The sequence below is a fragment of the Dipodomys merriami genome, unplaced genomic scaffold, assembly GCF_024711535.1.
Source record: "Dipodomys merriami isolate MVZ:Mamm:240054 unplaced genomic scaffold, mDipMer1.0.p SCAF_6, whole genome shotgun sequence".
NCBI lineage: Eukaryota > Metazoa > Chordata > Mammalia > Rodentia > Heteromyidae > Dipodomys > Dipodomys merriami.
The window spans coordinates 7,216,125-7,237,508 of NW_027206179.1; the positions used below are offsets into that span (position 1 = coordinate 7,216,125).

Here is a 21,384-nt window from a genome sequence, read left to right on the forward strand (position 1 = left end):
ACTCCTCACGTAGTGTCGCGAGAACGGAAGTGGGCGTGGTCGGTACGCGTTATAAATACTTGCCCCGGACCACGTGATTCCTCTCCGCCAGACCGCCGCTGCCGCCATTATGGACACGAGTCGTGTGCAGCCCATCAAGCTGGCTAGGGTGAGGAGGGAGCCCGATTTGGGGGAGCTGGGAAAGGGAAAGAAAGCGTAGGAAAGCGGGGTGAGCCGGATCTGACGGTAGCTTCCTCTGTGTGTGCCGATTCTGGGGCTTGGACGCAGGGCCTGGGCTCTGAGTTTTTGTGCTCAAGGCTGCCGCTTTACTACTTGAGCCACGCCTCTACTCAACCTTTTGCTGGCTAACTGGGGATAAATCGCTCGCACTTTCTTGCCCGGGCTGGCTTTGAATTGCTATCCACAGATCTCAGCTTCCTGTCGTGAAACACCGGAGTCCGGCCTGACATGTAGCTTCTTTTCTCTAGGTCACCAAAGTGCTGGGCAGAACCGGCTCTCAGGGACAGTGCACACAGGTGAGTGTTGGGCACTCCGATGAGTTCCTGGGTTCTGATCCCCTTATGACAGATCCGTGGCAGATGGAACTTGAGAAATAGTTGACTGTGTCCGGGACCCGGCCCTGTCCCCGACGCTGCCAGGGCATCTGCGTCGGAATCCTTAATGGACTTCTCACGCCATGCTAACAACGACCCACCCTAACTTCTTCCTGCTCTTCCGGTGGGCTCGTAGGTACGAGTAGAATTTATGGACGACACCAGCCGCTCCATCATCCGAAACGTGAAAGGCCCCGTGCGGGAGGGCGACGTACTCACGCTGTTGGAGTCGGAACGAGAAGCTCGGAGGTTGCGCTGAACTTCGGTGCTGGTGGGTGCAGAACCTGCTCCTCTGAGACCTTTGGTTAACCCGTGGGTAGAGGGTTTGGGGAGACAGAAGGGAACCGCAGAGTCTGGCTAGAGGGACTCTGCCATTTGGCCTGGGGTCTATCGCAGCTCATGCTTGTGTCTGTTTACAGGGTCCTGGATATACACATCTATTTGGCCCTCAGGATGACCTGCAACTGTTAAATAAAGTGTTTCTTTATATGCCAATTTAGGTGTTTTTTTTTTTTTAATTTTTGGCAGGACTAGGGTTTGTTCCCATTCCTCTCCCCCAGCTCTTCTTGCTTTAGTTTTTTTCAGCTAGGGTCTTGAATGTCTGCCCAGGCCAATCTGGACCTCGAGCTATTATAACAGATCTGATCCTTCCATACTCTGCTTGGTTGAGATGAGGTCTTGCAAACTTTTTTTGACTGGCTTGTCTCAAACCTTGATGTTGTCTGCATCCAGGTAGCTGAGATTACAGATGTGAGACAGTACCAGCTTAAACACTGTGGCTGGGGTTTATATTGGCCTTGGCTTTTGGGCTTCAAGTTGACATAGGCCCTCTGCATGCCTTGAGAATACGGTTTTCCCAACAAGAGGAATCATGTGTTGTGTGTGTCCCCAGTCCCACTGCCCCTCAGATGAAACAACATGCTTAGAAGAAAAGCTTTATTAGGAAAAAAGAAAACAACTTAGTGAATGGGTAGAACAGAAGCTGTGCCATTCCTTAAACCCACCTCACCTTGGGGGGGGTCCAGGTGAGCCTTTCCTGGCACTGAACAACTGGAACTGTGTTTCTGTATAATGAGCATCTGGACAGAGCACCTGGGCCTATCTCTGACCCAGAGGCACTGGCTGAGAGGACGTTTGGCATTGGGTCTGTTGGCTGATCACTGAGGCTGCAAGTCCTCTCCATGGTCACTGCATTCTCCTTGAGCAGGTGTGGTTGTGTGGGACTCTGGGAGTGACTGGCACTAGAGAAAAGGGAAGAGGTGCTATTTGGGTCTCTTACAGGTTGGGGCGGGGCGGCTTTCACCCCCTAGGCTTATGGATGTGGAATCTGGCAGAAGTCTCTTCTGTGAAGGAAATGCCTACCCTTTATTGTGGTTCTCTTGGTTGGAATCACAATTCTGCCTTTGTGTGATGTGGAGGAGCACTTGGTCCTCTAGTTCCTCATCTCTACAGTGGGGTAGGTGTAAGGTGATGGCAGGTTGGGAGATTGGTAAATGTGCTGAGGATAGCCTGAGACTTGGCGTCCAAGTAGACTCTACCCCTTGGGTATGGTCTTCCCCCGGGGCCTGGCACTCCACACCCTGTTATAGTCTGCTAAGGGCCTGGAGCCGTAGCTGACCAACAAACTAGGTATGACTTTAATATGCTTCCTGGAGTTCATAGGACAAATAACCAAGTCCTAAGCATACAGGAGAATCCTCTGCAGGAAGGTGGGCCTGGGGGTGTGTTTTAGCATCCTTGGGTCTCATTGGTCTAACAGCCCAGATGCTGTTAATTTGACCACACTCACCTGGGAGTCAGGTTGGCTGGTGCTCAGGTGTGCATGCAGCAGAGCTGCTACCTCATCCTGCTCAGCCTCCAGGGCAATGGCCAGGGCACTGGTTCCCTCCTGAGGAACAGTGGAACATCAGGTCCCTGAGCCACTGGTGAGCACACAGGATCCCCAAGCCTACTCCACGGTAGCAGCTTACATTGTCCAGGATGGCAGGATCGCAGCCTGGCTGGGCCAGCAGCAGCCGAACAGTGTCCAGGCGTCCATACTCACTGGCACACATCAGTGCAGTGGCCCCATCTGCATCCTGTGTGTTGACATCGGCCCCGCATTCCAGCAGGGCTGCCACCATGTCCTGGCGCCCATGGGTGATGGCCAACATGAGGGCTGTCTGTCCTGTCTGGGAAATGGGGAAGAAGACATAGCTGGAGCAGGGCCTGGGAGAAGAGGTCAGGGGCTGGGCTTAATGCTCAAAAGTGAAAAGTGAAGCCAGGCGCTGGTGGCTCACGCCTGTAATCCTAGCTGCTCAGGAGGCTGAGATCTGAGGATCGCGGTTCAAAGCCAGCCCGGGCAGGAGACCGTGAGACTCCTATGTCCAATAAACCACCAGAAAACCGGACGTGGCGCTGTAGCTCAAGTGGTAGAGCGCTCGCCTTGAACTGAAGAGCTGAGGGACAGCGCCCAGGCCCAGAGTTCAAGCCCCACGGCCGACAAAAAAAAAAAAAAAAAAAAGTGAAAAGTGACACCCCCCAACCCCCAACTTGGTCAGAGTAGGATCATCCACATACCTGGCTGGCCTTGGCATTGACATCGCCCATGCTAAAGAGCCTCTGGATTACAGTCGTGTCTTCCTGCCTTGCAGAGGTGAGCGCAGCCAACATGAGTGCCGAGTAGCCAGCTCGGTTCTGCCGGTTGACCTCACAGACTCCTGAGAGGGACAAGAGTTGGTCAAGCCCTGTTCCCTCGACCTCAGTGCTCTCTCCAACACTGGTTCCCACTTCAGTCTAGTGAAGTCTTAGGGACTGTATTTTCTCAAAGACTTGAGGCACATAGTAGGTACTCAGTGCACATCTGTTGGCTGAGTTGAGATAATTGTGTATTTTTGCTATCCTTGTTTCACTGGAGAAATTAAGTGTGGCCTAGGTACCTGCCTGTTTAAACCTCCTGGTCTAAGTCCAGGATGTCAACTGTATCCTACCATGAGCTACAAGACTAGCTCTAGTGATTTCTCTAGAACCCCCAAATATGTGTTGACATGTCTGGTAAGAAGATATGTCAGGTTAGGTGCCAGTGGCTCCTGCCTGTAATCCTAGGGACTCAGGAGGCTGAGATCTGATGATTACAGTTAGAAGCCAGCTCAGGCAGGAAGGTCCATGAAACTTAGCTCCAATTAACCACCAGAAAGCTGGGAGTGGTCTGTAGTAAGTGTTAAAGTGCTAGCCTTGAGCAAAGAAATGACTGTCTTGGCCCTGAGTTAAAATCCTAGGAGTGGCACACAGAGGTATATCAAAGTTGCTGGGCACCTACCTAATTTAGTCAGCTGAGATCTGGAGGATTGAAATTTAAAGCCAACATGCATAGGAAAGTTTTCAAGAAGCTGGGTGCTGGTGGTTCACACCTATAATCCTAGCTACTCAAGTGGCTGAGATCTGAGGATCGGGGTTCAAAGCATGCCTGGACAAAGAAACCCTGTGAGACTCTAATATCCAATTAACTGCTCAAAAATCAGAAGTGGTACTGTGGCTCAATGTGGTAGAGCCACCAGCCTTGAGCAAAATTTGGTCAGGAACAGTGCCTAAAAACAGAGCTGGTGATATGGCTCAAGTCGTTGGGTGTCAGTCAAGTTAGTATGAAGCCCTAAGTTCAAACCCCACTATTCAGAAAGAAGTCAATGTCCAATCTCCTGGTTCCTGTATGACCCTTTGGAAATGACTTTGTATACAAAATCAAATTGGGGAGTGGTCATTACTGGTAGGCCCTGATCTAAATATAACTGTCCTAATCAGGGAATAGAAAATAATGTCATTCAGTGATGGAGAGAGTGACAGTTGCCATGTGGAAAGGAATGGTCCCTGGTAAAACCCTTTTCCCAAAGCTAGGAGAGTTATTGAACAAAAAGGAACCAGCTGGTGAATGACTAGACTCGCGGCCTCCTGAACTGAAATAAGTTTATTAAGCTGTCCACATGGTTATTCTGATCATCTTCCTCTCAACCCCCACTGGTCCTGGGGCTTGAACTTGGCCTGGTCACTGTCCCTGGGCTCCTTTTGCTCAAGCCTAGCATTCTACCACTTGAGCCACAGTGCTACCTCCGGCTTTTTCTGTGATTAATTGAAGTGAAGAGTGTCACTTTCCTGCCTGTGCTGGCGTCAAACCCTGCTCCTCAGTTCTCAGCCTCTTTGAGTAGCTAGGTTTGCAGGGCACCCAGCTAATTCTGGCCATCTTTTTTTGGGGGGGAGGGGGTATGCGGTTAGTTGTTGGACTTGAACTCTGGGTGTGGGCACTGTCCCTCAGCTCTTCGGCTAAAAGTGAGGGCTCTACCACTTGAGCCACAAAACAACTTCTGGTTTTCTGGTGGTTAATCGGAAAAAAAGTCTCATGGCTATTCCTGCCCGGGCTGGTTTTGAACCGTGATCCTCAGATCTCAGCCTCCAGAGTAGCTAGGATTACAGAGCCACTGGTACCCAGCTTCTGAGCTTTATTTTTTGCTCTAAGCACTCTATGACTTGAGCTACACGTCAACTTTGTTTTTTACTAATTAGAGGTGAATCTCACAAACTTTCCTGCGTAGGCTGGTTTCAAAATTTGATCTTCAGATCTCAGCTTCTTGAGTAGCTGGGATTACAAGTGTGAGCACTATAGCACCTAGCTAAAATAATCTAGAAATTGGTAGGTAGGGACAATGATGGGCCTATGGTTCATTCCACCCCAGTGTTCCCTGATGCAGAGGGGAAGCGGCTGAAAGCAGAAGGCAGGTGGGTGGGGGAGAGCACCCCAGTGCTTTGAAGGGGGTGTTGTCAGTGCCTTAACAAGTGAGTACCTCCCCTAGAAGCTGGAGATGAAGGGACAGAGGGCCTAGTGGCCATTTATTGAGCTACTTCTTGCCTGGCAGTTTTGAGGGTGTTATAGCTGCACAGAGAGGGAGGGGCTACTGCCCCTATTTTTTTTTTTTTTTTGGTCGGCCCTGGGGCTTGAACTCTGGGCCTGGGCACTGTCCCTCAGCTCTTCAGCTTAAGGCGAGCGCTCTACCACTTGAGCTACAGCGCCACTTCCAGTTTTCTGGTGGTTTTATTGGAGATAGGAGTCTCACGGTCTCTCCTGCCCGGGCTGGCTTTGAATCGCAATCCTCAGATCTCAGCCTCCTGAGTAGCTAGGATTACAGGCGTGAGCCACTAGCGCCCGGCTACTGCCCCTATTTTGGATGAACAAGTTAAAGCTAGCAAGAGTTAGGCCATACCCTAATTGAGGTCTGTTTGGTCTCAAAGCTGTGTATCAGTGCAGAGCTGAGGCTGTGGTGGATCAAAAAACCTTTAGCAGCAGTTTATGCCTGTAATCCCAGCTGAGATCTGAGGATCACAATTTGAAGACAACCCAGGAAGGATCTCTGAGACTCTTCAATTAACTACCAAAAAGCTGTAAGTGGAGCTGTGGCTCAAGTGGTAGAATGCTAGCCTCAAAAAAGCTTAAGGAAGCCGGGCGCTGGAGGCTCACGCCTGTAATCCTAGCTACTCAGGAGGCTGAGATCTGAAGATCGCGGTTCAAAGCCAGCCCGGGCAGGAGAGACCGTGAGACTCCTATCTCCAATAAACCACCAGAAAACCGGAAGTGGCGCTGTAGCTCAAGTGGTAGAGCGCTGGCCTTGAGCTGAAGAGCTGAGGGACAGCGCCCAGGCCCAGAGTTCAAGCCCCACGACCGACAAAAAAAAAAAAAAAGCTTAAGGACAGTGCTTAGGCCTTGAGTTCAAACCCCAGGATTGGCACACATACACAACCTTTAGTAATCTATCCATCCAGGAAGAAATCTTAACTGGAGGAAAGCCCGGTGGTGCCCTCTGCAGGTCATCTCTTTCTGCATTTCCTCCTATCAGGGTCCCCCAACCCTGGCCCTCCCTTTTACTCTTTGTGGCTCTAACCGGTATCCAGCAGCAAGCTAGAGATAGCCAGGTTCCCGTGAGACACGCTGTAGTGCAGAGCCGTGTTCCCGTTGCCATCAGCCAGGTTCACCACGTGTGCCAGCAGCTCGGGTCCCAGGCTTACCACCCCGCGCAGCATCCTGGCGACGGGCTCAGCCTGGGAGCGCCGCTGGCTAGACACTCGAAACCACTCCTGGGCCACCAGACGTGCGGCGCTCTGCAGGGGACAAAGGTATCCACGGGGGTCCAAGGCCGAGTGGCTGATATAGGGGGCGAGGTGACAGCCCCTTTGGTGACCTTGGTGGTAGGGGGGACTTCCAGAACCCAGGCCGAGGACTTGGGTCACCCCCCAAAATCATGGGAGATCTCCCTTTACGGGAGTCCAGGCATGGAGTTAGGGCTTCAGGGGGTGTTTGGGGGTGGGGGAGGTAACCAGGAAATAGCCGTGCTTGCCCTGGGACAGAGATGGCTTTGGAAAGCCTGTGACCAGGGCAGCCTGAGCTTGGAATTCCCACTCCAGGAATGCGGTGCGCTTCCCTAAGACAGTCAGGGGAGGGCCTTGGTGGGGACCTCCCCCTCCAGAAAGGGGCTCCCCTACACTCACGCCGCCGTCGCGGGTGCCTCCGCGGTGCCGGCTCAGCTGCCTATGTAGTGCGATGCATGCCTCCCTCAACCGCGGGCTCAGCTCGCACCTGCGGAGGAGGTGAGGCTCAGGAGGAATCTGGGGGCGATCGGGAGGAGGGCAGCCCCTCCCCCCCCCCCCCCCCCCCGCAACACACATTCTAGACCTCTGGAGCCACACACCTCTCCTGTGACTCTGATTGTGCTTCAGGCTCCGTGTCCCCCGCAGCATTCTCATTTGGAGGACCAGGGGTGTCTGGATCAGAGTCCCTACCGCTCTCATCCCCGGTGTCGGAAGAGTTGTTTTGGGGGGGTTCAGCATTGCCTTCAATGTCGCTGTCATCGCTGGATGAGCTCTCATACCTGGGGACAGGAAGAAGGGGGGTTTGTTGAGGGTCCCTAGGGGTGAAGGAGATTGAAGACTGCACGTGGCGACCAGAGGGACGGCTGGGATTCACCACCCGTCTATGTCCCCACAGCTGTTGCCATTGGGAAAGGGAAATCTGCTCACTTTCCGTTGGAGACCCCTACAAACTTCAGGCTCTTGGGTCCAGGGCTGGACTGGGCACTTGGCGTACCGTCTCTCCTCTTCATGATGGATTTGAGGGTGCCTGGCAGAGATCAGAAGAGGGCTCTGAGTTTGAATCCTGCAGACAGCCCACTAGGACTTACTTAGCTAGGGGGGCAGCAGGTCAGGGACTCACTGGCGGGGGCCTCGGCCTTATCCGCTGACGTGGGTCCAGGCAGGTTCTCCAGAGTCAAAGCGGAGGTCTCAGCGGTGGACTCGGTCTGCGTGGTCTTCTCTGCACAAACCCAGGAGGTCTGGGTGGCGGCCTCACGCAGCTGGGACCCGGTCTCCAGAGCCTCATCCACCTCCACCGCCATGCGGGCCTCCAGCTCCTGCAATCGGATCTGGAGGAGTTCGCTCACCCCGCGCTGGTGCTCCAGGCTGGCGCGCAGCAGCTCCAGCTCGCGCTCTGCAGCCTCGGGCAGCCCCAGCAGCGACTCGGTCACCCACGCGTCCGCTTCAACGGTCTTAGGGACCGCGTCCACGCTGGCCTCCCGGATCTCAGGCATGGCCTGAGTACCGGTCTCTCGAGTCTGGTGCAGAGCTTCGGTGCCCGCCTCCTGGATCTGGGGCGCCCCATCGGGGATCAAGGCCGCCCCGTCTAGGATTTGGAGCGAGCCCTCGCTGCGCCTTGCAGCCAACCCGTCGGAACTGTCAGCCCGGGGGCTGGCCCTGGAGCGGACTCCACGGTCGGGGATGGCTAGACGTTCGGTGAGCCGCCGCAGCTGGGCGAGCTTGTCAGGGCGTGCCTCGGTTTCCTCGTCGGCCTCTGGCTGCTGCACGCGCACGGCCAGTAGCTGTGCCTTCTCGGCGCGCAGGGCGCGCACTTGCTCCCGGAGCTCGGGCAGTGCGCGCGCCTGGTCCTCCAGCTCGCGCAGGCGCCGCAGCGCCAAGGCCATCTGCTCCCGCACTCGCTGGAGTTGAGCGGGGCCCGGAGAGGCGGGGGCGGGGCTGGGGGAGGGGCTTCCGCGGCGGGACCCCCGCGGGCTGCGCTGGGCAGAGCCGGAAGGGCTGAGCGCTCGCTCGTGAGCCTGGGCCTGCTCCAGGCGCCGGCTGGTCTCCAGCAGCGTGTGCTCCACTCGCGGGTTACGCACGAGTGTGCTTGGTGACAGCGGTGGCAACAAGAGCCCCGGGGATGCGCGTGGGGAGAGGGCACCCAAAGCTCCTCCATCGTCACTGGCTAGAGACTCGCTGGAGGTCCAGGCTCCTGGGCTGCGCACCCCTGCGAGACCCGGCCGGGACACGCGGGGACGACGCGGGGGCGGTGGAGGTCCTGGTGCCCGGCGCGCCGCGGGGCCGCGCTCCAGCTCCTCCACGTACTTAAGGAAGTCCAAGTCCAAGTGGAAGCCGTACGGTGTTTCCACCGAGTAAGGCGAGCTCGGGCTGCGGGCACTCCCAGAAGGGACTGTGCACAAGTGAGGACCGCCCAGGTCTGCAGGTGTGACAGGAGGGGATGGGGATGGCAGGCATCAGGCCCAGGAGTCCTCAGAGAGAAGGGACATTTGTAGGCAGCCCACCTCCATTTCCCCACTATGCATCTGCATGCATACCCACCCAAGTCCTCACAGCTATCTGCGCCCAAATAAGCATGCGATCGTGCGTTTATTGAGCACCTATTGGGACCCTACAACTTCTTTCTTTCTCTCTTTTTTCTTTTTGTTGATCTTGGGCTTGAACTCTGGGCCTGGGCACTGTCTCTGAGCTCTTCAGCTCAAAGCGAGCGCTCTACTATTTGAACCCCAGCGCCACTTCTGGTTTTCTGTTGGTTCATTGGAGATTAGAGTCTCACGGACTTTCTGGCCTGGGCTGGCTTTGAACGGTGATCCTCAGACCTCAGCCTCCGGCTATAATTTTTCTAAATACAGCAGTCAGCAAGAAAAATATCTGTAGCTGGGTGCCGGTGGCTCATGCCTGTAATCCTAGCTACTCAGAAGGCTGAGATATGAATATCCTGGTTCAAAGCCAGCCTGGGCACACAATCCAAAAGACACATCTCCATTTAATGAGCAAAAGGCTGCAAGTAGAGTTCTAGCTCAAGTGGTAGTATACCAGCCTTGGGCAAAAAAAGTCAGGTGAGTGTGAGGCCCTAAGTTCAAGTCCCAGTGCTGGAGCAGGTGCGCAGCCCACACACATGAAGAAAAGGAGGAGGAGGAGGAAGATGAGGAGGAAGAGGCAGGGGGCACTGCTGGGCTGTACACGAACACACACCAGCTGTGGGTCTGGCCCCACACATCCCATTTTGCACACTTACCAGGAAGATTCTGATTCAGGGCAAACTTGGCCATGATTCTTGGAGTAGTTGTCAGATACAACCTAAAGAAAAAAAAAAAAAAAAGCCCACAGAGAAATGAAGGTAGGGTCCCAGCCCTGTTCCTCCAGCTTGAACAGATCCAAGAGCTTTTCTCCTCACATTCATCCTCCCATCTTCCTCACAGGCCCTTTCCTTCCTCCTCCCTAGAGAGACTTTGAAGCTTAGGATTATGGTAGAGACCCCCAGGTTCCAGCCTGGGCAAGATCAGAAGCAGGAAAGTATTAAAGAAAGGAAGATGATTAAGAACCTAAGAATAAGCTGGGCTCCAATGGATCACATCTGTAATCCTAGCTACTCAGGAGGCTGAGGTCTGAGGATCATGGTTGGAAGTTAGCCCAGGCAGGAAAGTCCATGAGACTGCTTTGTTTTTGTTGTTGTTGTCATAGGGCTTGAACTCTGGGCCTTGGTGCTGTCCCTGAGATCTTTTGCTCAAGGCTAGCACCAATTTGAGACACAGTGTCATTTCCAATTTTCCCATGGTTTACTGGAGATAAGAATCCCATAGAAGCCGGGCACTGGTGGCTCACGCCTGTAATCCTAGCTACTCAGGAGGCTGAGATCTGAAGATCGCGGTTCAAAGCCAGCCCGGGCAGGAGAGACCGTGAGACTCCTATCTCCAATAAACCACCAGAAAACCGGAAGTGGTGCTGTAGCTCAAGTGGTAGAGCGCTCGCCTTGAGCTGAAGAGCTGAGGGACAGCACCCAGGCCCAGAGTTCAAGCCCCACGACCGACAAAAAAAAAAAAAAAAAAAAAAAGAATCCTATGGAGGGGGCTGGGAAGGTGGCTCAGTGGTAGAGTGCTTGCCTTGCATGCATGAGTCCCTGGGTTCCATTCCTCAGAACCACATAAGCAGTAAAAGTCGGAAGTGGTGCTGTGGCTCAAGTGGTAGAGCGCTAGCCTTGAGCTGAAGAGTTGAGAGACAGCACCCAGGCACAGAGTTCAAGCTCCACTACCAACCAAAAAAAAAAAAAGAAAAAAGAAAAAAAAGTAGTAGAGTGCTAGCCTTGAGCAAAAGTGCTCAGGGACAGTGCCCAGGCCCTAAAAAAAAGATCAAAATCCAGGCCAGCCTGGGCATAAGTATGTGACCCTATTTGAATAATGAAAGTAAAAATGGGCTCAAGTGATAAGATTGCCTACTTAGGAAGCACAAGGCACTAAGTTCAAGCCTCAATGGGGAGGGGGGGAGTTCAGAAAATAAAACCCTCCTATTTTGAAAAAACAAGAGGCCAGGGGCTGGGCCTGTGGCTTAGCGGTAGAGCGCTTGCCTAGCATGCATAAAGCCCTGGGTTCGATTCCTCAGTACCACATAAACAGAAGAAACAAATAAAAAACAATATCTTGAATTTTGTTTTTCTTTTTTTTTTGGGGGGGGGGTCCGGTCGTGGGGCCTGAACTCTGGACCTGGGCGCTGTCTCTCAGCTCTTCAGCTCAAGGCTAGCGCTCTACCACTTGAGCCACAGCACCACTTCCGGCTTTTTTCATTTTGCTTATGTGGTGCTGAGGAATCAAACCCAGGGCCTCAGGCATGCAAGGCAAGCACTTTACCACTGAGCCTCCTTCCCAGCCTGAATTTGTTCTTTTTTTTTTTTTTTTTGGTCCGGTCGTGGGGCCTGAACTCTGGGCCTGGGCGCTGTCCCTCAGCGTTTCAGCTCAAGGCGAGAGCGCTCTACCACTTGAGCCACAGAGCCACTTCCAGCTTTTTTATCTTTTTGCTTATGTGGTGCTGAGGAATCGAACCCAGGGCCTCAGGCATGCAAGGCAAGCGCTCTACCACTGAGCCATCTTCCCAGCCCCCGAATTTTGTTTTTCATAAGGAAATATGAACAAAATTTAATTGTGCCTCTGATTGTTTGCTTAAACCAGAATCCCTTGTGAGCCCCTTCCAGGAAAGATGGGGAATTTGGGGCTGGATAAATGAATCTGTCTCTCTGAAATACCTCTATTTGACTGCTACAGTATATTGTAGCCTGCTTCTGAGAATTTGTAAAGGAAGCGGGTTCCATTGGCTCCTATCTGCAATCCTATCTACTCAGGAGGCTGAGATCTGGGAAGATCATGGTTGGAGGCCAGCCTGGGAAGAAAAGTCTAAAAGACTTTTGTTTTTGTTTTTTGTCAGAGTGGGGCTTGACCTTTGGGCATAGGCACTGCCCCTGAGCTCCTCAGCTCAAGGAAAGAATTCTACCACTTGAGCCACAGCACAATTTCTGGTTTTCTGGTGGTTAGAGATAAGAGTCTCATGGACTTTCCTGCCCAGGCTGCCTTTGAACTTCAATCCTCAAATCTCAGCCTCCTGAGTAGCTAGGATTACAGGTGTGAGCCACCGGCACCCAGCTACAAGACTCTTTTTTTTTTTGTCAGTTCTGGGGCTTGAACTCTGGGCCTGGGTGCTTTCCCTTAGCTCTTCAGCTCAAGGCAAGTGCTCTACCGCTTGAGCCACAGCACCTCTTCCAGTTTTCTAGTGTTTTATTGGAGATAAGTGTCTCACGGAAGCCAGGTGCTGGGGTGGCTCACGCCTGTAATCCTAGCTACTCAGAAGGCTGAGATATGAGGATCAGGGTTCAAAGCCAGCCCAGGCAAGAAAGGCCGTGAGACTCTTATCTCTAATAAACCACCAGAAAACAGGAAGTGGCACTGTAGCTAAAGTAGTAGAGGGTTAGCCTTGAGCTGAAGAGCTGAGGGCCAGCGCCCAGGCCTAGAGTTCAAGCCCCATGACTGACCAAAAAAAAAAAGTCTCATGGTAGGTTCCTGGTCCTCAGATCTCAGCCTCCTGAGTAGCTAGGATTACAGGCATGAGCCACCGGTGCCCAGCTCCAGCTACAAGACTCATGCTCAAAATAACTAGAAAAAAGCAAGGCTGGAGCTGGTGACAGTGACTCAGGCTTGTAATCCCAGCTACTCAGGAGGCTGAAAGCTGAGGATGAAGGTTCCAAGCCAACCAAGCAAGGAAGTCCATGAAACTTTTTTTTTTTAATTTAGAGAATACTTTATTAGTTTCTGTAATCAAACCCACGTAGATAAGACCTTACATAGTCTGTGAAACTTTTTTTTTTTTTTTTTGGGTCCGGTCGTGGGGCCTGAACTCTGGGCCTGGGCGCTGTCCCTCAGCTCTTCAGCTCAAGGCTAGCACTCTACCACTTGAGCCACAGCACCACTTCCGGCTTTTTTCTTATGTGGTGCTGAGGAATCGAACCCAGGACCTTGAGCATGCAAGGCAAGTGCTCTACCACTGAGCCACCTTCCCAGCCCCTCCATGAAACTTTTAACTTCAATGAACCACCAAAAAGCTGGAAGTGGAGCTGTGACTCAAAGTAGTAGAGTGCTATCCTTGAACAAGAGCTCAGGGATAGTGTGTAGGCCCAGAATTCAAGCCCATAACTGATTTTTTTTAAAAAAAGGAAGTCTGGAGGCATAGGTCAAGTGATACAGTGCCAGCTAATCAGGCATGAAGCCCTGAGTTCAATCCCAGGACTACCAAATACCAAATATATATGCGTGCATGTGCATGCGCACACGCATACACACACACACACACACACACAGAAGTACAAGCACCCAGATGCCAATGCTTTGACTCCTCGTGAAAAAGGAGGACAGGTGCCGGGCGCTGGTGGCTCACGCCTGTAATCCTAGCTACTCAGGAGGCTGAGATCTGAGGATCGCGGTTCAAAGCCAGCCCGGGCAGGAGAGACCGTGAGACTCCTATCTCCAATAAACCACCAGAAAACCGGAAGTGGTGCTGTAGCTCAAGTGGTAGAGCGCTCGCCTTGAGCTGAAGAGCTGAGGGACAGCTCCCAGGCCCAGAGTTCAAGCCCCACGACCGACAAAAAAAAAAAAGAAAAAGAAAAAGGAGGACAGGATGACTCCTTCAGTGATATCAGAGAGACTCTAAGAAAGTAAGAGACTGGTTCACATCAAATAATGTGATAGTTGGCAGAGTCAGAAGTGAGTACAAGACTGGGGTGTGTGGCTTAAGTGGTAGAGCACTTGCCTAGTATGTGGAAGGACCTGGGCTTTATCTATAGCACTGAGAGAGGAGGGAGAGGGAGGAAGGAGAGACAGAGACAAAAAGAGCAAGAGAGGAAGGGAGAAAAGAATGAAGGAGGAGGAGGGGAAAGAACAAGAGGAGGAGGAGAGAAAAGGGAGATGCAAGGGAAAGAAGAGAAGAGAGGGAAAAGGAGGAAGAAGGAAGAGAATGAGGGAGGCACACAGGAAGAGAAAGATGGTTTAAGGGAATTACTCCCTGCTGTGCTTGATTAATTGTCCCCCTGCCACAAACACACACCCCAGTTCTATTACCACTCACATTTCACATTTTACAGATGGAGAAAACCAAAGCACAGAGCAATGAAGTCCACTGCCTGTGGAAAAACTTCAAATTGGTTCTCCCTACCATCTGCGGAATCCCTTGTGAGAAATACCCAGCCTGCCGGTCCCACACTGTCCAGCCAGCCCCAATCCATCACCTCTCTCCTGGCCCTCTGCCTGTCTGCTTTCTGGCAATTATCCCAGCTGCCCCTTCCTGCCTCTTGCATTCCTTCTGGTCACCTGTGTGCCTGGGCACCCATCAGCCAGCTCAGTGTGGTCACTTCCTCTACTCTCCAGGAGGGAGGACCCCCTCCCCCAAACTCCTGCTCTCCAACTCTGTCCAACCTGAGCCTCTGCCATTTCCTTCTCCACTCCAAGGCCAGCCAGGGCCTCTTCCAGGCCCAAGCAGCTGTTTCCTGTCCCCTCACACTAGCTGTGAGGAGCTGGCCAGCAGGGCCACAGGGCAGTACAGGGACAGGACAACCAGTGCTTCCCCAAACTTGTTTTCAGGAAATTGCCAGGGAAGAACTGAGTTTTGGAAAAAAGCCTGAACCAGGGGTTCAGGGGTCTAGACCTGCCTGGCTTACGGTGTGTGATTGGATCCTCTTAGCCCTCTCCTCTAGTGACCAGATTTTCACCACCACCCCCCACTCCGCCCCCAGATTCAAGGCTCTACCGTGGCAAAAACAGCTGTGGGCCATCCAAGACCTGAACTAGTTGAGGCAGCCATAGCCAGATCTGGGCTGGATGATGGCCTCAGGGTAGTAAATAACTAGTAGTATTTTTGCCTTTTATTTCCCCCCCAAGGAATCCATGAATATTAACATTTTGATGGATTTTGGGGCTTGAACTCACGGCCTTGCACTTGCAAGGCAGGTGCTCTACCACTTAAGCCAGGCCTCCAACCCTTTTTTGTGTTCATTATTTTTCAAATAGAGTCTCCTTTTGGGTAGGGGCTGGCTTGGACCTTTCTCTTCCTATTTTACACTTCTCAAGTAGCTGGCATGATAGGTGGTTGCCAGTATATCAAGGTTTTATTGTTGAGATTGGGGTCTTGTGAACTTCTTGTCTGGGCTGTCCATTCTCCTTCTCCTGATCTCTGTGTAGTTAAGATCATAAGCTGAGTCACTGAATTGAGTGCAGCTCAGTCCTTCTAGTATCATTTTCCCTTCCCTGTGGTGCAGTTGGGAAACAGGCACACGGAGCAATCAAGGGGGGCAGAAGCAAGATTTGAGTCTCCATGTGGCTTAAGTTGCCAAATCACCACTTATATTTGACCATTTACAAAGATTCCCTTTCACAAGCAGCCTGAGTGGCTCAAGCCTGTGATCCTAGCTATTCAGCAGGCTGAGATTTGAGGATTCTGGTTCAAAGCCTGCCTGGCAGACAAATCCTAGAGACAGCTGTAAGTAGATCTGTGGCTCAAGTAATAGAGCAAAGTGTCTTGAGGAAAGAAAACAAAACAAAAAAACTCTCAGGGACAGCGCCCAGGCCCTGAGTTCAAGCCCCAGGATTGGCACACAGACTACGGATCCCCTTCATCTCCCAAGCAGGAGTGGGGAGCCTGGGCATGGGGACCCCCAGGCCCATGGCTCCAGGGGGCCCCAGCTTCCCGGTGATGGGGCGTGTAGGCATCCTCTTCTCTCCGCCCGGCGGTGGCTGTCAGTGCTGGATCCGGATCCTCAGCCTGAGACCCCCTTATTAGGCCATCAGAGCCGACGCCACACGCCCCCACGCCCGCCCCTGGACCTATTTCGGGAGGCATTGCTGTGTGCCATCAGCAAACGCATCCCAGTCTTGGGGAACCTGCGGCCCTGCCTGCCTGGGGGGGCTGGTGGCACCTCCAAACGTTGATATGGACCCCTCGAGCCCACGACACAGAAGGTGGCGAGCGGACGGATGACAGCATGAGGAGGGGGCGTGCTCAGATCCTCCACACCCCCACCCCTCCACCCCCCACCCTCACCCCTCAACACACAGCCAGGTCAGCTTCGCAGGGACAGAACAGTTTCCTACAGGAAGAGCCTCCGGGCGGTCCCATCCGCTGCCCATTGTCCGCGGGTCCGGGGGCCGTCCATCTGTCCGTCCCTCCCCCCAACACCGTTTCCGTACCCCCCTCCCCTCCCCGCACCAGCGCGATCCCAGTTCCCTCCACGGTCCGGGAGTGACTGTGGGGAAGGGTCCCATAGGTAGCTCATGGGGGAAACAGGGGGATGGTTTCCTGAATTCAGAGACTCCCCCCACCTCCCTTCTCGCTTCGCTACCTACCTTGGGGGTGGGCTCCCAGTGTCTGAGGGGGTCCCGGCCTCAGGACGCAGCGTCCACCCCGTCGCAGCAAGCAGAACCTGCAAAAGTATAGGATGTGCACAGCTCCCCTCTGGTCCTGGTGCGTGTCCCGGCCACCCCCGAAGACCCTCCCACACAGGGGACCCCGCAAGCTGGTGCAGTACCTGAAGCCGCAGCCCTGGCCGCGCCCGCACCGGAGCCCGCCCCCTCGAAGCTCGGGGGGCCGGTTATCAAGGCTTTGATCCGAACTGACGGCCATGCCAACCAACCAGCGCCCGAAGTTCTCCGATTTGTCCAATGGTAAGGCAGGGTGGGGCGTATGGGCGTGGTCTTATAAATAGGTGTGGCCTGGGGCGTGGCTTACAGGGAGGGTCCCAGCTGTAGCAAAGTGTAGTCCAGCTCCCGGCTGAGGAGTTGGGGTTTGATTCACAGGGCGGCCACGGGGGAGCCACGGAAGAGCAGGAAGCCAAGCTGGATGAGTAGTGCGGAGATTCAAGAGATTTTTCTGAGCAGTATATTCCGAGGAGATTCATGTTATTACAACTTAATTCCCAGAGTCTTGATGAGTTCCCACCACAGGGCTTTTGGCCTTCCTTCCTAAATCTTCACGTGGCCACCTTCTCTTTTGGGGAGCATTGTTGCTCAAAGGCCTAGGGTGAGTTTTTGTGGAGTTTTTTTGTTTTTTTGTTTTTTTGTTTTTTTTTTTTTGCTACTAATTCTGTTTCAGAGCCTGGACACGATTTCTGTGCCTTTTTTTTTTTTTTTTTTTTTTTTTTTTTTTTTGGTTATGGGGCTTGAATTCTGGGTCTGGGCGCTGCCCCTCAGCTCTTCAGCTCAAGGCAAGCACTCTACTACTTGAGCCACAGCGCCACTCCTGGTTTTCTGGTGGTTTAGTGGAGATGAGAGTCTGATGGACTTTCCTGCCCCAGCCTGGCTTTGAACTGTGATCCTCAGATCTCAGCTTTCTGATTAGCTAGGATGACAGGGGTGAGCCACCCGCACCCGGTGCCCCCCCCCTTTTTCCAGTCCTGAGGCTTGAACTCTGGTCCTGGGTACTGTCCATGAGCTCCTTTTGCTCAAGGCTACCACTGGTTACTTGGGCCATAGCACCACTTCTGAAATTTTCTTTTGTAATTTAATTGGAGATAAGAGTCTCTCAGGGGCTGGGAAGGTGGCTCAGTGGTAGAGCGCTTTCCTTGCATGCCTGAGGCCCTGGGATCCATTCCTCAGCACCACATAAGCAAAAAGAAAAAAAACTTTTCTGTCTGTCTGGCTTTGAACCTCGATCCTCAGATATCAACCTTCTGAGTAGGGTTACAGGTGTGAGCCACTGGCACCCAGCTCCTGAACAATTTTGTTCAAGTGTTCTACCACTTGAGCTACAGCTCCAGTTCCAGCTTTTTTAGGTAGTTAAATGGAGATAGTCTCACGGGCTTTCCTACCCAGGCTATCTTTGAAACATGATCTTTAGACCTCAGACTCTTACAGATAATAGCCAGTACCTAGCTATTATGATCATTTCTTTACTTTGTCTTTTTGTATGTATGAAACTTGCTCTTACTAGGCAGGTACTCTATGTGATATGCCCCCAGTCCTTTTTGCTTTGGTTATTTTTCAGATAGGGTCTCATGCTTTTTGCCTGGATGGACTTGGATTGCGATCCTCCTATTATCTATGCTTCCCACATACCTGGGATGAGCGACCTTGTGTGGTCTCCTGTATATTTAAGTCAAGCATGAGGAAACTTTTTTCTGCCAAAGGCCATTTGATCAATACTTTTGTGATATTTACATCATTCAAGGGTCATACAAAATTATCAATACAGCCAGACCAGATGAAGGCAGCAGACAAGAAGCATGTCTGTCTTGTTCTGTACCAAAGTGATTTCATGGACCTAATCTAAATGGCCAGACAAGTATGGGAAGCATTTTCTCTCAAACTTTTCCCATGTACTCACGGCCTTGAACTTTGATTCCCACCCCTCCCCCATCTTTACTTCCTGAGTAGTGGTGATTATAGGCATGAGAGAACACACCTGAATTTATTTTTTGTTTTTGTACTGGTACTTGGGCTTGAACTCAGGGCCTGGATGATGTCCCTTACCTATTTTCACAAGTCTGGCACTCTATCACTTGAGCCATGCCTCCTGCCCTTCTTTTTGCTGTTTTTTCCCCCTCTAGGATTACAGGCATGAGCCACTGGCACCAGGCTTGGGTATCTTAGTGACCCTGCAAGACTCTGTCAAGCTAAACCAGGTGTGATGATACACACCTGTAATCTCAGCAGTCAGGAGGTGAAGACGGGTGAGTTCTCAAGCCCAAGTCCAACCTGGGTTATATTCTGTGACCCTGTTTTAAAATAATAAAATGCAAACCAATGCAATAAAATATAAAAATAGTTTGGGCATTGAAGGCTCATGCCTGTAATCCTAGCTACTTAGGAGGCTGAGATCTGAGGATCATGGTTTGAAGCCAGCCTGGGCAGGAAAGTCCATGGGACTCTTATTTCCAATTAACCACAAAAAGCCAGAAGTGGAGTTGTAGTTCAAGTGGTAGAGCACTAGCCTTGAGCAAAAACGCTTAGAAATAGTACCCAGGCTTTGAGTTCAAGCCCCAGGACTGGCACACAGACATACAGACACCAGACACACAGACACATACATATATATCATATATATGTATATGTATATATTATATATGTATGTATGTACAAAATATATAATATCTGCACACACACACACACACACACACACACACACATATAATAGTCCCAGTCTAGCAAGGCTCTGGGAGACATAACAGGGAGGAGGAAGTTTGCCTGAGATGCAAACTGAGATGCAGAACACTGCCCTCCCCTCCTGGATTCCTCACACCTTCCCATGCAGGGCAGGAAATATGTCCTTTCTCTCCTACCCTATGCCAGGCCAGGGCAGGAGTGGGGAAGAGGAGGCCGGAGGCTGTCAACCTCTGTACGATTTACTTAAAGCCCTTGGAAACCACTCTCAGCCTCTTCACCACATCCAGGGCTTTCTGGAATCTCCATAGTGCCCTCTCACCCCCCAACCCTCATCAGAAATGCATAGCTACCCTGGAGAGGCTTAGGCTGCCCTTTGGGCCCAGTAGGCCCTAACCCTAGGGTAGAGGAAACCCCATCAGCCCCTCTATGGGCTCCAAAAGCAGCTGTTTCTGTTCCTGTCAGTTTGGACCCTGAAGAGCTGAATTCATCCCTTGCCTTCCACAGCTAGTGATGGACGACTGCAGGTGGTTCTGCTGCCCTCCTGGCACCCTTACCCAGCTCTGAGCAGTTGCCAGTTGATACTTGTCACTGGAGATTGAATTCAGGGTCTCACAAATGCCAGGCAACTCATACCCAACTTTTTTCACTTTACTTTTATTTTTGTTAGTACTGGGTTGGAACTCAGGCTGGCACTCTACCAATTGAGCCATGCCTCCTGCCCTGCTTTTTGCTGGTTATTTTGCAGATGGAATCTCTCAGGACTTTCCTTCCCAAGGTTGGCGTCTTTAAACTGGGATCCTCCAGGTCTCAAGACTGCTGAGTAGCTAGGATTGCCACTGGCATTGAGTTTGTGTTGAGTGTGTGTGTGTGTGTGTGTGTGTGTGTGTGTGAGTGTGTGCATGCACGCCCATCTTGCAGCTTGAACTCAGGGACTGGGCACTGTCCCCGAGCTGCTTTTTTTGCTCAAGGCTAGTGCTCTACCACTTGAGCCACAGTGCCACTTCTGTTTTTTCTGGTGGTTAATTGGAGATAAAGAGTCTCACGGCGTTTCCTGCCCAGACGGGCTTTGCACCGCAATCCTCAGATCTCAGCCTCCTGAGTAACTAGGGTGACAGGTGTGAGCCACTGGCACCCGGGCATAAATGTTTGATGAATGAATTTCTGTTAAATAAATGAGATGGTCCTGACAGGAAGAAAGAAGGGTAGGTAGTTACTTCCACTTCGTTGTCACTTTGGGGCTTGATTCCATTTCCCCAGCGCTTCATTCAGGGGCGGCCGCCAGGGGACGCACAGATATCAGGAGCCGCTGTCCAAGCTCAGAGCCCACGCGAGAGAAAGCGCATGCGTCGCGCCCATAGCGGTTCTCGGACATGCCACAAGAGGGCGCGTCTCCTCCGTCCAAACCCGGGCAAGAAAAACAATTTAAAACAAGGGAACATCCTATTGCGCTAAAAGTGATTTGTCATTTTCTGTAAAATTAACATGTAATATAAGACATTAGGAAGCTTCTCTAAGAACCCAATTACTCCTAAGAGCTCAGTATTAGAATTACTAATGTATTTTATTTTTCTTATCATTGGCATAAACTTTGTGTGTGTGCACTGATCCTGGGGCTTGAACTGAAGGCCTGGATGCTGTCCCTTAACCTGCTCAAAGCTAGTGCTCTGCCACTTGAGCCACCACTACCCTTCTTTCTTTTTGGTGCTTAATGGGAGATAAGAGTCTCATGGACTTTCCAGCCCAGGCTGGCTTTGCATGGCCATCCTCAGATCTTAGCCTCCTGAGTAGCTAGGATTACAGGCAGGAGCCACCAATGTGTCTAACTAGCATTTTTTTTTTTGCCAGTCTTGGGCAAACGCAGGGCCTTGGAACTGTCTCTGAGCTTTTTCTGTTTATGTGGTACTGAGGAATTGAACCCAGGACTTCATGTATGCTAGATAAGCACTTTCCCAGTAAGCCACATTCCCAGCCCCATAATTTTTTTTTGGTCGGTCGTGGGGCTTGAATTCTGGGCCTGGGTGTTGTCCCTCAGCTGTTCAGCTCAAGGCTAGTGCTCTACC

The 21,384-nt window shown here is 52.0% G+C and overlaps 3 protein-coding genes across 3 annotated transcripts in view; 2 read left to right on the forward strand and 1 right to left on the reverse strand.

The window, feature by feature from the left end:
• The window catches only part of Hnrnpm (heterogeneous nuclear ribonucleoprotein M), a 335,755-nt gene that overhangs the window by 199,992 nt on the left and 114,379 nt on the right, over nt 1–21,384 (forward strand). The gene's annotated exons all lie outside the window — the stretch shown is intronic.
• Rps28 (ribosomal protein S28) lies at nt 62–1,088 on the forward strand. Its single transcript, XM_070002414.1, has 4 exons — nt 62–148; nt 468–515; nt 730–864; nt 1,013–1,088. The coding sequence occupies exons 1-3, from the start codon at nt 110–112 to the stop codon at nt 850–852; spliced, it is 210 nt and encodes a 69-aa protein (XP_069858515.1). The 5' UTR covers nt 62–109; the 3' UTR covers nt 853–864; nt 1,013–1,088.
• Kank3 (KN motif and ankyrin repeat domains 3) lies at nt 1,516–16,772 on the reverse strand. Its single transcript, XM_070002415.1, has 12 exons — nt 16,753–16,772; nt 16,571–16,647; nt 9,937–9,998; nt 7,822–9,117; nt 7,629–7,728; nt 7,301–7,480; nt 7,101–7,188; nt 6,497–6,713; nt 3,153–3,292; nt 2,564–2,764; nt 2,383–2,481; nt 1,516–1,834 (listed from the first exon to the last, which is right to left on the reverse strand). Exons 3-12 carry the CDS (start codon nt 9,968–9,970, stop codon nt 1,751–1,753), a joined length of 2,439 nt encoding a protein of 812 aa, XP_069858516.1. The 5' UTR covers nt 9,971–9,998; nt 16,571–16,647; nt 16,753–16,772; the 3' UTR covers nt 1,516–1,750.